The 15,200-nt window shown below is 44.5% G+C and overlaps 1 protein-coding gene across 1 annotated transcript; it reads left to right on the top strand.

The window, feature by feature from the left end:
• The first annotated feature begins 10,815 nt into the window (after nt 1-10,815).
• Nucleotides 10,816-13,861, top strand: LOC141054317 (transmembrane 4 L6 family member 4-like). The gene is made up of 5 exons (XM_073551620.1): nt 10,816-11,045; nt 11,356-11,421; nt 11,963-12,141; nt 13,109-13,301; nt 13,539-13,861. Exons 1-4 carry the CDS (start codon nt 10,863-10,865, stop codon nt 13,296-13,298), a joined length of 618 nt encoding a protein of 205 aa, XP_073407721.1. The 5' UTR covers nt 10,816-10,862; the 3' UTR covers nt 13,299-13,301; nt 13,539-13,861.
• The last annotated feature ends 1,339 nt before the right edge of the window (nt 13,862-15,200 follow it).

Genomic DNA, 15,200 nt, shown 5'->3' with positions numbered 1-15,200 from the left:
TGTGTAGAACGTCCAAATACTGTAACAATGAAAAATATGCTTGCTTGCTTGCTTGTTTATGGCATAAATGGCAGACCACTCGGATACATAAATGTAAAAACTGGAGAAAAGCCAAACTATGTGGTCAAGTAAATGATGATACAAAACAATGATTTGAAAAATAGAATAAAAAATTTATTAAGACAAAAAAGGAGTGAGATAAAATTCGGTGCTAATGACAACAAGTGTACCTGCAGTGTAGAAATCGCAGGAACGTGGGATGCAGTGACGGATAGGAGGAGGCAGAACAAGGGTTAACAGTTTAATTTAATCGGGGAATACTCCACGCAAGGAGTTAAAGGGTTAAACAAGGGATTAAACAGTTTAAATGGCAAAAGGATATGGTGAGTAGAAGAACAATGGTACAAATCACGGCGGTTCCGACGAAAGTCACTGGTCCATGAAGTGAATAGCGCCGACAACGGCTGGCATGGTGTCCTTTCTGATGGGTTCCGGTAATAAACAATACCCCATCTTCTGGTGACAGTGCTTGGTTTCCAGTACTTTCCACTGCCCCTAGTCCATATGCTGCAGTGGCTAACAAGGGTACGGGCCACAGTCCTGTATGAGCCAAACATGGCTCTGCAACTATATTCCAGGAGAAGTCGGGTCACAAGTGTCTGGGCAAGTATTCGCTATAAGAGTCAGGACACAAGTGTCAGTCTCGTATGCGGTCCCTTTTAGGTGGCGCGTGTGCAGTACTCACGGACACTTAGCATGTGGCGCCTTTCACGTGATTTGCCACCGGGCACACACTGCACGTCCCTCTCAGTCCCTGGTCCCCGCTACTGGCAGCGGGGCTGCTGTACGGATGCAGGCCTGTGTAATGCTGATGCTCCCGGGACGGAGCACTTCTCTTCCTGGCTCTGCACAGTCTGCAGCGGTCCCTATCTCTTGATTGCTGCTGGGCACACTGCTTCCCTCCACGCAGCAGTCCTTGTCCTTCTGGTCTGCTGCAGCACGGCCTGTCGCAGCACCAGTACTCTGTGTAGGGACGGGGAGTGGAGCGCACCGCTCACCTGACTCCACGCTACCCTCAGTTCGCTTCAAATTGCTATGCTGCTCGCTTCTTTTTCCTCTTTCTCCGCCCCCCCTCGGTCAGCAGGAAGGCGCGCCTCATTAGCGTTTCCCTGAGGCAGCTGGGGAAGGTCCACCTTACTAATGCTTCCCCCTGGGAACAGGAAATGCAGCCTCTCTAGTTCCGGACCCGGCATGTAGGTACCTGCTGTCTCGTTGTCCCCTTTACAGCAGAATACAATGGTGACCAAATATTTCTTACAAAAAATTATATTGACAAATATAAAAAGATTAAATGGAGAGTGGCAGATATTTAAAAAGATTTTTTTTAAAATGTTTTTAAAAAATTTTTTTCTTCATGAAGGTGTAAACATAAAAAATGCACAAATATAAGATACTAGATGGAGGCCTGATGCTATCGCATCGGGAGGGCACAGTGCTCTGCACGTGGGATTTCCGTTACAAACAGAGAGATATAATCATCTTCCGACGGCCCACGATCTCCTCTCCACGCTCCCGGCATCGGTTCCAGTAATGTTTAGCGAGAAGGACCGGAGATGAGGTCACTCTCGCGAGAGCGTGACGTCATTAGCGGTCTTTCGCGCAAAGCATTACTGGGACCGATGCCGGGAGCGTGGAGAGGAGATCGTGGGCCATCGGAAGGTGAGTATGTCACTATTTTTATTTTAATTCTATTTTTTACAGGTTTATGGTACCCAGAGCCTGGAGGAGAGTCTCCTCTCCTCCGGACCCTGGGTACCATCCGCACAAAGAGAGCTGCGCCGATCATCTCCCAGCTGCGTCGCCTCTGACCTCTGTGCGGCAGGAGATGACCCGCAGCAACTGTCAGGAGATCAACAGCTAGCGATGCAGATCTCCCGACGGTAGCGGTGGCGTGCGTCATTCGAATGCCGCGCCAATTCACGGCTTGACTGCGCCTGTCTCTGATTGGTCGCGCCCGGCTGGCCACGACCAATCAGCGATGCGGGATTTCCGTGACAGACAGACAGACAGAATTAGACGATTATATAGTAGATACCTGTGAATATAAGTGTATGAGAATAAAGATGTATACAATAGGTAAAAAGTGCCAAACTGACAATATACACACATGGATATATTAAACCCATAAAAATAAAGTGCGTTTGTGCCCCTTTAAAAGTAAATAAATAAATAAAGTGAAATATCCGAAAGATATTGCACTGCCTATAGTAAAAAATTATAAAGTGCATATGCAATAGATATAATTAGTAATGAAGCCACAATGGGTGGTCTATATGCATTGACAGAGCAATAGCACATGGAAACCTAGACAGAGTACAGTGCAGGGCCGCCATCAGGGCATTACTGCCCTGACTGGCGTACGGGGCCTGGTGGGCAGAGGGGGCCAGCATTGGGCCCGGTCTCCTCTGCTCACCGGGCCCCTACCGGCAGGTAAACTGGGCCTTTAGCACGGTGCTGCGGCAGCTAAACGCTATTGACATGCGGGCCCGCCTGCCCGCACGTCAATAATTAACAGCCGCTAGCCAATCGGAGGATGGCAGCTGACGTCAGCTGCAGAGCGCACATCGCCGGCGTCTGACGTCACTGTCAGTTGCCGACGAGACTGCGCTTCAGCAGTGTGGAGTGACAAAGCCTCGCCCGCCGCTGGAGCGCGGCCAGGTAAGAAGAAGTTGGTCATTTTATTTTTGGTTTTTTTTGAGAGCGGTGATCCGGGGGGCCGGGGGCAGAATGCTGGACATGGGGCAGAATGCTGGAGACTGGGGCAGAATGCTGGACATGGGGCAGAATGCTAGAGACTGGGGCGGAATGCTAGACATGGGGCAGAATGCTGGAAACTGGGACAGAATGATGGACACTGGGGCAGAATGCCGGACATGGGGCAGAATGCCGGAGACTGGGGCAGAATGCTGGACATGGGGCAGAATGCTGGAGACTGGGGCAGAATGCTGGAGACTGGGGCAGAATCCTGGAGACTGGGGCAGAATGCTGGAGACTGGGGCAGAATGCTGGACATAAGGCAAAATGCTGGAGACTGGGGCAAAATGCTGGACATGGGACAGAATGCTGGAGACTGGGGCAGAATGCTGGAGACTGGGGAAGAATGCTGGACATGGGGGCAGAATGCTGGACATGGGGTAGAATGCTGGAGACTGGGGCAGAATGCTGGAGACTGGGGCAGAATGCTGGAGACTGGGGCAGAATGCTGGACATGGGGCAGAATGCTGGAGACTGGGGCAGAATGCTGGACATGGGGCAGAATGCTGGAGACTGGGGCAAAATACTGGACATGGGGCAGAATGCTGGAGACTGGGGCAGAATGCTGGACATGGGGCAGAATGCTGGAGACTGGGGCAGAATGCTGGACATGGGGGCAGAATGCTGGAAACTGGGGCAGAATGCTGGACATGGGGCAGAATGCTGGAGACTGGGGCAGAATGCGAGTCACGGGGGCAGAATGCGAGACACGGTGGCAGTATGCGAGACATGGGGCAGAATGCGAGACACAGGGCATGATTGGAGACAGATTGCACAGGATCATGGGGCAGGATGGATACGATGGAGATCATATGGGGAAGAATGGATACTCATGAGGGTGGCATGGGAGAACATATAGCAGAAGCCAGGAATGAGACACACGGGGGTCAGGATGGGGGATATTATTACCATAGGGGCTAATTAAGGGATATTATTACTGCAGTGATGTATTTAATTTTTTGTGGATACTGTTTTAAATGGGGGGGTGCTCCTGTTACTGTGCAGAGCGACACTATGTCGCCTTTTATTCTTCATGTGGTGTAATGTAGAGGTTGGGAAAAAATAAGTAATGTGTTCTGCAAGTGAAGCGCTAGATAACTGTTATTTCCTGCAGAGACGAGTCCTGGCTGGAAGAAGTGATGGTGATCTGTGCTGGATGAATAAAAAGCAAGGATGAAGGACTTCACCTAGAGACATCACTGGTGAGTTAGTGTGTTACCTATACACTGACACTATGCATTGTATACTATATACAGAGGTCCTGTGTATAATGTCACCAGTGATCACTGTGTTACCTGTACACTGACACTATATACAGAGCTCCAGAGTATAATGTCATTGATCACTATATTACCTGTACACAAACACTGCATACTAAGTACAGATCTCCTGTGTATAATGCCACTTATGGTGATAGTATTATTTTTTTTATTAATGATCAGTATTGTAGTATTCAGTCACCATGTGGTGGTAATATGTGGTCTGGTCATGTGTGGCGGTATTTGTTCCTTGTATGTGGTATTATAGGTCACTATGTGGTGGTAATATGTGGTCTGGACATGATGTAGCGGCATTTGTTCCTTGTTTGTGATATTATTGGTCATTTTAAAAATTGAAAAATAAATAAAAATATACCTAAATTGTATTGCATATTTTAACAAATATTTAATAGGTTACAGTAGAGTAGAGCCTGGCCAAAAGTATCTACTCTGTTATGGTGGCAGCTTAAAAAAATCTTTTGTCTAAAACAAAATCTGCCAGCTATATGTGTGATCTGGTGATGGGAACTGTTAATGTGTGATAGGTGAGAAGTGGAGTTTTTCCAAGAGAGAGCGGTGAGACTGTGGACAGTTTGAGGGGTAGAGGTGGGGCTAGGCGGAGTCTGGGCGGAGTCTCAAGGGGGCCCCAAAAATTTTGCCATTATGGGGCACCTAGCACTCTCAAAATGAGAATGGTTGAGGCCCACAAAGCAGGAAAAGACTATAAAAAAATATCAATGTGTTTACAAGTTGCTCTTTCCTCAGTTCAAAATGTAATTAAGAAATTGCAGTTACCAAGAACAGTGGAGGTCAAGATAAGGTCTGGAAGACCAAGAAAAATGTCAATGAGAGCTGCTCGTAGGATTGCTACAGGCAAATTAGAATCCCCACTTGATGCAAAGACCTTCAGAAAGATTTAGCAGACTCTGGAGTTGTGGTATATTGAAAAGAGTATGGCTTCTACAAATGAATAAGGATCCTAAACACACTTCAAAATCCACAATAGATGACCTCAAAAGGTGCAAGCTGAATGTTTTACAATGGTCCTCACAGTCCCGTGATCTGAACATGATTGAAAATTTGTGGCTAAACCTCAAAATAGCAGGGATGCAAGACAACCTAGGAATCTCACAGAACAGGAAGGATTTTCCAAGGAAGAAAAGATGAAATCCCTCAAATAAGAATTGAAAGACTCTTGTCTGGCTACAAAAAGTGTTTACAAGATGAGATACTTGGAAAAGGTGGTGCTACAAGACACTAACCATGCAGGGCGCCCAAAATTTTGCATTGGCCAATTTTCCCTTTTTTAAATTTTTGCAAATGTAAGACATGAACATATATTTTTTTTGCCTAAAGTACAAAGGAATTGTGTAATCTTTAACTTTAGGCCTTTTATGATGCCCAGAACAATACAACCTGCAGGTGTTCTCAGCATCTCTTAAATTACCATCAGGGTGATGTCAGCACTATTAGGGTTGATGCTTTGAGAAAGTCCCCACACCCATGTGGATTTTTAATTTAAACTCTAGAATACTGTAGAGTATGAATATCAAAACAGACCTCATGTACATACACTCACTGGCCACTTTATTAGGTACACCATGCTAGTAACGGGTTGGACCCCCTTTTGCCTTCAGAACTGCCTCAATTCTTCATGGCAGAGATTCAACAAGGTGCTGGAAGCATTCCTCAGAGATTTTGGACCATATTGACATGATGGCATCACACAGTTGGCGCAGATTTGTCGGCTGCACATCCCTGATGCGAATCTCCCGTTCCACCACATCCCAAAGATGCTCTATTGGATTGAGATCTGGTGACTGAGGAGGCCATTTGAGTACAGTGAACTCATTGTCATGTTCAAGAAACCAATCTGAGATGATTCGAGCTTTATGACATGGCGCATTATCCTGCTGAAAGTAGCCATCAGATGTTGGGTACATTGTGGTCATAAAGGGATGGACATGGTCAGCAACAATACTCAGGTAGGCTGTGGCGTTGCAACGATGCTCAATTGGTACCAAGGGGCCCAAAGAGTGCCAAGAAAAAATTCCCCACACCATGACACCACCACCACCAGCCTGAACCGTTGATACAAGGCAGGATGGATCCATGCTTTCATGTTGTTTACGCCAAATTCTGACCCTACTATCCGAATGTCGCAGCAGAAATCGAGACTCATCAGACCAGGCAACGTTTTTCCAATCTTCTACTGTCCAATTTCGATGAGCTTGTGCAAATTGTAGCCTCAGTTTCCTGTTCTTAGCTGAGAGGAGTGGTACCCGGTGTGGTCTTCTGCTGCTGTAGCCCATCTGCCTCAAAGTTCGACGCACTGTGCATTCAGAGATGCTCTTCTGCCTACCTTGGTTGTAACGGGTGGCAATTTGAGTCACTGTTGCCTTTCTATCAGCTCGAACCAGTCTGCCCATTCTCCTCTGACCTCTGGCATCAACAAGGCATTTCCGGCCACAGAACTGCCGCTCACTGGATTTTTTTTCTTTTTCGGACCATTCTCTGTAAACCCTAGAGATGGTTGTGCGTGAAAATCCCAGTAGATCAGCAGTTTCTGAAATACTCAGACCAGCCCTTCTGGCACCAACAATCATGCCACGTTCAAAGGCACTCAAATCACCTTTCTTCCCCATACTGATGCTCGGTTTGAACTGCAGGAGATTGTCTTGACCATGTCTACATGCCTAAATGCACTGAGTTGCCGCCATGTGATTGGCTGATTAGAAATTAAGTCTTAACACACAGTTGGACAGGTGTACCTAATAAAGTGGCCAGTGAGTGTATATTAAGTGTTTACTGAATATTTCATATGTTTTCTTTCTTTCCATCCTCCTATTTTTTTTAGCCAGTCTGATATGTCATTTCCATTCCTTTTACTGTTTAAGGCATCTACTTGTGACATGGAACCATGCCAGAATATGAATAAAAACTACCTAGTTCAAAACGTGTCAGATCTACTGGATTAACTGGGCACAGTTCCCGAGGGATTGTCCCAATTTTCCCTTTTTCCTTTCTGTCTGGTTTTTGCCTTTTAATGAATTTAAAATACATTTTGGTTTTTTGATCAGCACTCTCACCGACCTGTTACTGGATGTTCACTTCTACAGTATATGGTCTCCTAGTGAGTTGTGAGGTCCCCTGGTCCAAGTGTGGCCAGTGTCCTGAACCGGAAATCCCTGGTCCTTGTGCAGCCCGTTCTGAACCAGAAGTCCTTGGTCCTTGTGCAGACAGTCCTGAACCGGAAGTCCTTGGTCCTTGTGCAGCCAGTCCTGAACCGAAAGTCACTGGTCCTTGTGCAGCCAGTCCTGAACTGGAAGTTCTTGGTCCTTGTGTGGTCAGTCCTGAATCAGAAATCCCTGGTCCTTGTGCAGCCTGTCCTGAACCGGAAATCCCTGGTCCTTGTGTGGTCAGTCCTGAACCGGAAATCCCTGGTCCTTGTGTGGCCAGTCGTGATCTGGAAATCCCTGGTCCTTGTGTGGTCAGTCCTGAACCGGAAATCCCAGGTCCTTGTGTGGCCAGTCGTGATCTGGAAATCCCTGGTCCTTGTGTGGTCAGTCCTGAACCAGAAATCCCTGGTCCTTGTGTGGCCAGTCGTGATCTGGAAATCCCTGGTCCTTGTGTGGTCAGTCATGAACTGGAAATCCCTGGTCCTTGTGTGGCCAGTCCTGATCTGGAAATCCCTGGTCCTTGTGCGGTCAGTCCTGAACCGAAAGTCCATGGTGCTAGTGGGTCCAGTGGCTTAACCTCGCTCCTCGGTCCGTGTGCGGCCAGTCCCTCAATCAATATCCAAGACCCATGTGTTTGATTGTGTGCCTATCTGAGTATCCCATATAGCCAGATGGCTACAACCAGACTCCGAATCAGCCTTGTCTGAGAGACTGTGTCAGTAACCGTTCTACCCGTAGATCCTGAAGTAGTCTGAACAGAGCCTGAGTCCATATCCCTGTCAGTAACCATTCGGCAGAGGAGCCAGGATCTAGTAGTCTGAACAGATCCTTAGTCCTTTCCCTGTCTGTGTACTTGACCCCTGAGGTTAGCAGTTGCAGTGCCAGATACTGACTAGAAGAGGTACCTGGTGGCTTCCTGCAGCCAAGACTGACTCCACCATCAGGAGCTTAAGTGATCAGCTGGTAGCCACTTGGCTGCGCCCTTCCAAGGAAAGCCCGGCCCCGTGGCACAGTGGGTCCATGAACCACGTGCGCCACCTGTATGCTTAACAGTTGTTCTAGAATCCACTTTTTGTGATCTATTGGTTTGATGTTTACTTCTGTTTCTTTGGAGTCCACACTTGATGAACCATTGATCTGATGTACATTTGTTTTGTTCTATAGTCTATCCTCGGTGATCCATTGTTTTGATGTGTTTTTTGTTGTTCTTATGTCCATCCTTCATGATCTGCGGATTTCTTGTCCATTCTTGCTGATCCTTTCAGGTTTTTTTATCCTCCTTTTGTTCTAAACTTTCTCCTCAGTGATCCAGCGTGTGATGTTTATTACTAATGCTCTTAAGTCTATCCTTTCAAATTTAGTGTTTTGATGTCTATTATTCTTGTACCAGAATCAATTCTTTTTGATTCATTGGCAGTCGGTCAATTTTCTTTGTAGTCAATCTTAGTTTAATTTAGGGTCCTTAATGATCTATTGGTTTAATATTAAGTCATATTTTTCTACCTTTGGTTTGATGTATGTTTGTTCTACAGTTTCATCCTTGGTCCTCCTTTGGTTTGATATTCATTTTTGATGTTCCAGAATCCATCCCGAGTGATCCAAGGGTTGATGTACAGTATGTTTCTGTTGTTCTAGAGTCCATTCTTGGTCCTCCTTTGGTTTGATAGTAATTTTTGATGTTCCAGAATCCATCCTGGTTGATCCATAGTTTGATGTATGTGTCTGTTGTTCTAGTGTCCATTCTTGGCCCTCCCTTGGTTTGATATTCATTTTTTATGTTCTAGAATCCATCCTTGGTGATTCCTTGGTTTCATGTATGTTGCTTCTCTTCTACAGTCCATCCTTGATGTTCGTTTTTGCTCTTCCAGAGATAATCTTTGGTTGTCCATTGGTTTGATGTATTTTCTTATGTAGATTTTATCATTAGTAATCAATTGGTTTGGTGTATTTTTCTTATACAGATTCTGTCATTAGTGATGCACTGGTTTGGTGTATTTCCTTATCTAGATTCTGTCATTTGTGATCCATTGGTTTGTTGTATTTCCTTATCTAGATTCTGTCATTTGTGATCCATTGGTTTGTTGTATTTCCTTATCTAGATTCTGTCATTTGTGATCCATTAGTTTGTTGTATTTGCTTATCTAGATTCTGTCATTGGTGATCCATTGGTTTGTTGTATTTCCTTATCTAGATTCTGTCATTTGTGATCCATTGGTTTGTTGTATTTCTTTATCTAGATTCTGTCATTAGTGATCCATTGGTTTGGTGTATTTCCTTATCTGGATTCTGTCATTTGTGATCCATTGGTTTGGTGCATTTCCTTGTCTAGATTCTGCCATTGGTGATCCATTGTTTTGGTGTATTTCCTTATCTAGATTCTGTCATTAGTGATCAATTAATTTGGTGTATTTCCTTATCTAGATTCTGTCATTGGTGATCCATTGTTTTGGTGTATTTCCTTATCTAGATTCTGTCATTGGTGATCCATTGTTTTGGTGTATTTCCTTATCTAGATTCTGTCATTGGTGATCAATTAGTTTGGTGTATTTCCTTATCTAGATTCTGTCATTAGTGATCAATTAGTTTGGTGTATTTCCTTGTCTAGATTCTGTCATTAGTGATCAATTAGTTTGGTGTATTTCCTTATCTAGATTCTGTCATTGGTGATCCATTGTTTTGGTGTATTTCCTTATGTAGATTCTGTCATTGGTGATCCATTGTTTTGGTGTATTTCCTTATCTAGATTCTGTCATTGGTGATCCATTGGTTTGGTGCTTTTCCTTATCTAGATTCTGTCATTGGTGATCCATTGGTTTGGTGTATTTCCTTGTCTAGATTCTGTCATTAGTGATCAATTAGTTTGGTGTATTTCCTTATCTAGATTCTGTCATTGGTGATCCATTGTTTTGGTGTATTTCCTTATGTAGATTCTGTCATTGGTGATCCATTGTTTTGGTGTATTTCCTTATCTAGATTCTGTCATTGGTGATCCATTGGTTTGGTGCTTTTCCTCATCTAGATTCTGTCATTGGTGATCCATTGGTTTGGTGTATTTCCTTGTCTAGATTCTGTCATTAGTGATCAATTAGTTTGGTGTATTTCCTTATTTAGATTCTGTCATTAGTGATCAATTAGTTTGGTGTATTTCCTTATTTAGATTCTGTCATTGGTGATCCATTGTTTTGGTGTATTTCCTTATGTAGATTCTGTCATTAGTGATCCATTGTTTTGGTGTATTTCCTTATGTAGATTCTGTCATTAGTGATCAATTGGTTTGTTGATTATTCTTTATTCCTTTTTTTAAGAAAGTTTCTAGTCCTCAGTTACTGAGCTATGAGGTCACTTAGACCAGTTATGGTCAGATAGGTTTATTATATTTCTTCATTTACATTATTTTTTTATTATACTTTTGCTGTGACATCAACCTTTCTGAGACTACACTCCCTACTTGTATCGCTGTCTGTTCCTCTGTGTCAATTGTAGTCCAAATTCCACAGTGACTCAGTCTCTGTTATCTATGACTCTATGGGGTTGGGTCTGGAGATATAAGGGACCAGGATCCGTGTCCTCGCCACAGTCTCAGCCACCAGCTCATCCATCTCTCATCACCATGTGTACCGGAAAATGTTCCAAGTTTATCGGGATTTCCCTCTACCCTTTTTGCCTCGTCTCCCTCGTCTGCAATTTGATCCTGCTCTTTCCATCATGGGATGTTCAGTTCATCAAGGAGCCATCAGAACAGATGACACCAGAAGTTCTGTATTTAGGAGGCGTTATAGGAGGCGGGTTACTGGTAAGATCTTCAGCTTTAATTATACTATATAGAACGTACTCTGGGTCCAATGTTCTGGGGCCTTTTTTGCCATCAAAGCATACAAGGTCTGTGATTCTGGAAGTCCCATTGAGTCAGTTTAGAAGTTAATGGACCGGGGCACTAGTGGTGGCCATTACGTGGTGGGTGAGGGGCCGGTTCTGTATTCTTTTGTGGTCCATCTTCAGGTTGTCAATGGACACTCAGCACCTAGAACCCTTCATCCTCCATTCTGTGGTCTCCTGAGCCTAGAACCCGGCGTCCTGATAACTCTGAACTCTTCTTATCTCAGGTGCTCATCCCGGCCATTCATATCCAAGCCACCGGGCGAGAGGGCTGCTGCAACAACCGCTGTGGGGTGAGTACACCAGGGAGACCTCTGCCATAACACTACACCAGCATAGCATGATCACTAGTGCTGCCGAGCCACTGTATCTAAGCCTGTTGTATCTAAGCCTACCTTGTGTGGCATTATTTGCTGTATCTCAGCCTGTCGTATCTAAGCCTACCATATGTGGCATTAATTGCTGTATCTAAGCCTATCATGTGTGATACTGTCTGGTGTATCTAAACCTTTCATGTACAACACTGCCTCTTGTATCTAAGTCTATCATATGTGATATTATCTGCAGTATCTAAGCCTATCACGTGTATTAATACTGTCTGATGTATCTAAACTCATGCGTGATACTATTAGCTGTATCTAAACTTATTATGTGTGATATCATCTGTTGTATCTGAGAGTACAGTTTGTGTTACTATCTGCAGTATCTAAGCCTGTAATATGTAACATATCTAAGCCTCTCTTGTGCGGCACTTTCTGCTGTATCTAATCCTACTGTGTGTGATTCCATCGGTTCAGGTCATGAACGCAGTATTTAACCCCTCGTCTCCCACAGATGTTCCTCTCCATCATCTTCGCTGCTGTTGGCGTTGCTGGATCCGTGTACGGCTTTGCGACGTCGGTGCTGGCGATGGTGCGAGGACCTCAGTGCTTCTTCACGTTCTTCAATGCAACCTCCCAAAAAAATGAAACAACCTGGGGACGGCCATTTTACTCCGACCTGAAAAATCTCAGGTATGGATTTCTTGTAGACGACGTCTTCTCCTCTGAACACCGTTCACATTGCTCTCACTTTACCTCCTGCCTGCTGTGTGTAAGTCCCAATGCTGCCTCATGTGCTGAATGGTGTGCAGCGCTCATTTATTACCTGCTTCTTTCTGTCTGCTCGGTCGCTGATTTTGCAGAGCGCAGCAGTTGAGAAGAGTTTGTCATTGGCTGCTGATCTCTGCATAGGCAGCAGGGGCCGAGATGACAAAGTTCAGTGTGGTGTAGTGAGTTTTGACATTTCTATTGCTTCCTACTCAGAGCTCAGCAGCCAATGGCAAACTGGAATTACCTCAGTAGTTTCTTACACCTGTTGTTGGGGGGATGAGGGGTCCAATATTGGAATGGTGGAAGCGACTGCGTCTGGAGCAGAAAAGGCTTTTCCACCAACATAGAAGAGGATTCTTTACTGTTAGGGCAGTGAGAATCTGGAATTCCCTGCCTGAGGAGGTGGTGATGGCGAACTCAGTCGAGGGGTTCAAGAGAGGCCTGGATGTCTTCCTGGAGCGTAACAATATTGTATCTTACAGTTATTAGGTTCTTTAGAAGGACGGAGATCTGGGGATTTATTCTGACGGAATATAGGCTGAACTGGATGGACTAATGTCTTTTTTCTGCCTTGCTAACTATGTTACTATGTTACTATGACTCAGGGAGCCGTGACAGTTCCCCAATTAGCTCGCGCTGCGCCACTTCCTACATTACAAATAATTTGATTATTATAACTACATCCTGTCTTATACTCCAGTCACATCCAGAGCTGCAGTTACACTTACAGTAAAAGAATATGCCCAGTAGAGGGCAGTGGCCACCTATGAGTTCCTGCAATCTTACTGGACGCTGTGAATGCAGCTTTAGCTGGGATTGGAGTATAACACAATTGGAGTTATTCTCCTCTCAGACCTGATTAACCCTTTCTCTCTCTTTGCTCTTACAGTGATGCGAATTACCTGTTCAACAAAGAGACATGGAGTCATTGTGAGGAGCCCGAAGGTGTGGCAGAATTTAACATAATCTTGTTTTCTATGATCCTGGCCTCCACTGCCATCACCCTGATCCTATGCACTATCCAGATGCTGAACGGCCTCTTTGGATGCCTCTGCGGAACCTGCCGGAAAAAAGAATAGATGGTGAGCTGCCCATCTGGGAAGGCCATGGGGTCTGCCGTTACCCCTAGTTTATCACGTAGTTAGCAGATTAACCTTCAACTAGAACTTTGGAACTGCCATAGAAAGTGATGAAACTTTGCTTGGATTTCCCGCTGTGACAAGGGGAAAGAGCCGCCTCGTCTTCAGATCAGAGCTGGTGACAAACATGAGGATTTTCTGTGCAGTTGTATTAATTGATTTTTATGGTTTGGTTTACAGATAACATCATCAATGAAACCCTTCCGACCCCGTCCCCAACCTGTCCCCCCCATATCTCATCATCTTTCCTCTTATGATGACGTCAAAGGCTGGATCCTTTGGCAACCCAAAGCTGGTTGGTTGAAGCCGTCTACCTGGCCAAGCATGACTGAGGACCCCAGAGAGTCGGGATGAAGGGCGCCTGTACCCCAGACTGACTCATTTTTGCACTAAGACTTCTGGGAGTCTCTTCCGATGTGTAAATAACTTATATACTGGACATATTGTTATTTATCATTTCTATTGATGTTAACTTGTGAATAAACTCAGATTTGGATATTTGACTTATTCTTATAATGGAAATTATTTCTAGTGTTTATGGGTAAAAGTTTTGTGTTCTAAGTCTATACCGTATGGCCAAAAGAAAAGTATGTGCCCCCTCCACATCACACTACAGAAACGTTTCTGCCCTCCATCCTACCTACATAGTCATTAATATGGAGTCGCCCTACTGTAGAACAGTACTGCACAGAACACGTCTCCTCCATAGTCCAGTGGTGGCGGCTTTACACTATATATACACTATTGAAACCACAGAATTGTCAAGTTTCAACACAAAACATCCCGCAACAAAATGTGGCAAGAAGTAATCAAGGACTCCTGTGTACCACAAAAGAGATTTTATATATATATATATATATATATATATATATATATATATATATATATATATATAAATCCAACAATGTAGACCAGCTCACTCCTGTGAACCACCTGGAACCTCAGCTGACCTGGTTAACTCCGTTGTGCCCGGATCTGGATGTAGGAGTCCATCCATACAAATGTGAACAACGACAAAGCAAAGTCCAGTAATAACGTGAGCAATCCAGGATGCTGTTAAAAAATTTTTTCTTTTTATTCATAAATCCATTAAAATGCAATGGTCCAAGCAGTTCAAAACAGCAATAACGCAGGAAAGTCGTGCAGATAGGACTACGCGTTTCAGCGGTAGAACCCGCCTTCTTCATGGTCCAGAATCTAATCTGCTTTCCAAACATGGAACCTTATATACATCCCACTCCCATCAGGGTAATTATAAACATATGTGAGAGACTTAAAAACATGTGCTATAAAAGCAGATCAAACATATAAACTATCCAGATATTGATCAGTATACAACATGCATAAAGATTATAAGGAAAGAATTCAACATATTGGAGAAAAGTACATTAGGAATGTCCAATAACCTGACCATAAGATTTAAGGTCCTGTGCACACAGTGCAGACTCCGTGCAGTTCGGCAGCAGATTTGGCCCTGCAGAACCGCGGCAGAAAAGCAACAGAACAGCACGTGATGCACAGTACCATTTAAGGCTATGTAAAACAAAAAAGGCTGTGCACATGCTGCAGATTTTTCTGCGCAGATCTGGTGCAGAATAAGGCCATGTGCACACGATGCAGATTTGCAGCGTTTCCGCAGCGGATTTTACCGCGCAGAAACATTGCATATCCGCATTGTGATGTACAGTACCTTTAAAATGAATGAAAAAAAAAAACACTGTGCAGACGCTGCGGATTTTTCCGCGCGGTTTTCATGCGGTACAAAATCCGCAGCATGTTACTTCTTTTGTGCGGTTTTCTATCTCCCCTGTTACCAAATCCGCAGGGGGAAGACCGCAATGG

Source organism: Dendrobates tinctorius, unplaced genomic scaffold (genome assembly GCF_039654945.1).
Source record: "Dendrobates tinctorius isolate UK_male_01 unplaced genomic scaffold, ASM3965494v1 ptg000178l, whole genome shotgun sequence".
Lineage (NCBI taxonomy): Eukaryota > Metazoa > Chordata > Amphibia > Anura > Dendrobatidae > Dendrobates > Dendrobates tinctorius.
Note: the sequence above shows the minus strand (reverse complement) of the source record. Positions and strands in the feature narration are given on the sequence as shown.

Excerpts from the sequence above, each read along its gene's own strand:
- LOC141054317 (XM_073551620.1), top strand. The coding sequence starts at position 10,863 with ATGTGTACCGGAAAATGTTCCAAGTTTATCGGGATTTCCCTCTACCCT. Across the intron at positions 11,422-11,962 it reads GCTGCAACAACCGCTGTGGG|ATGTTCCTCTCCATCATCTT; the intron begins GTGAGTACACCA and ends CGTCTCCCACAG. Across the intron at positions 12,142-13,108 it reads TCCGACCTGAAAAATCTCAG|TGATGCGAATTACCTGTTCA; the intron begins GTATGGATTTCT and ends TTGCTCTTACAG.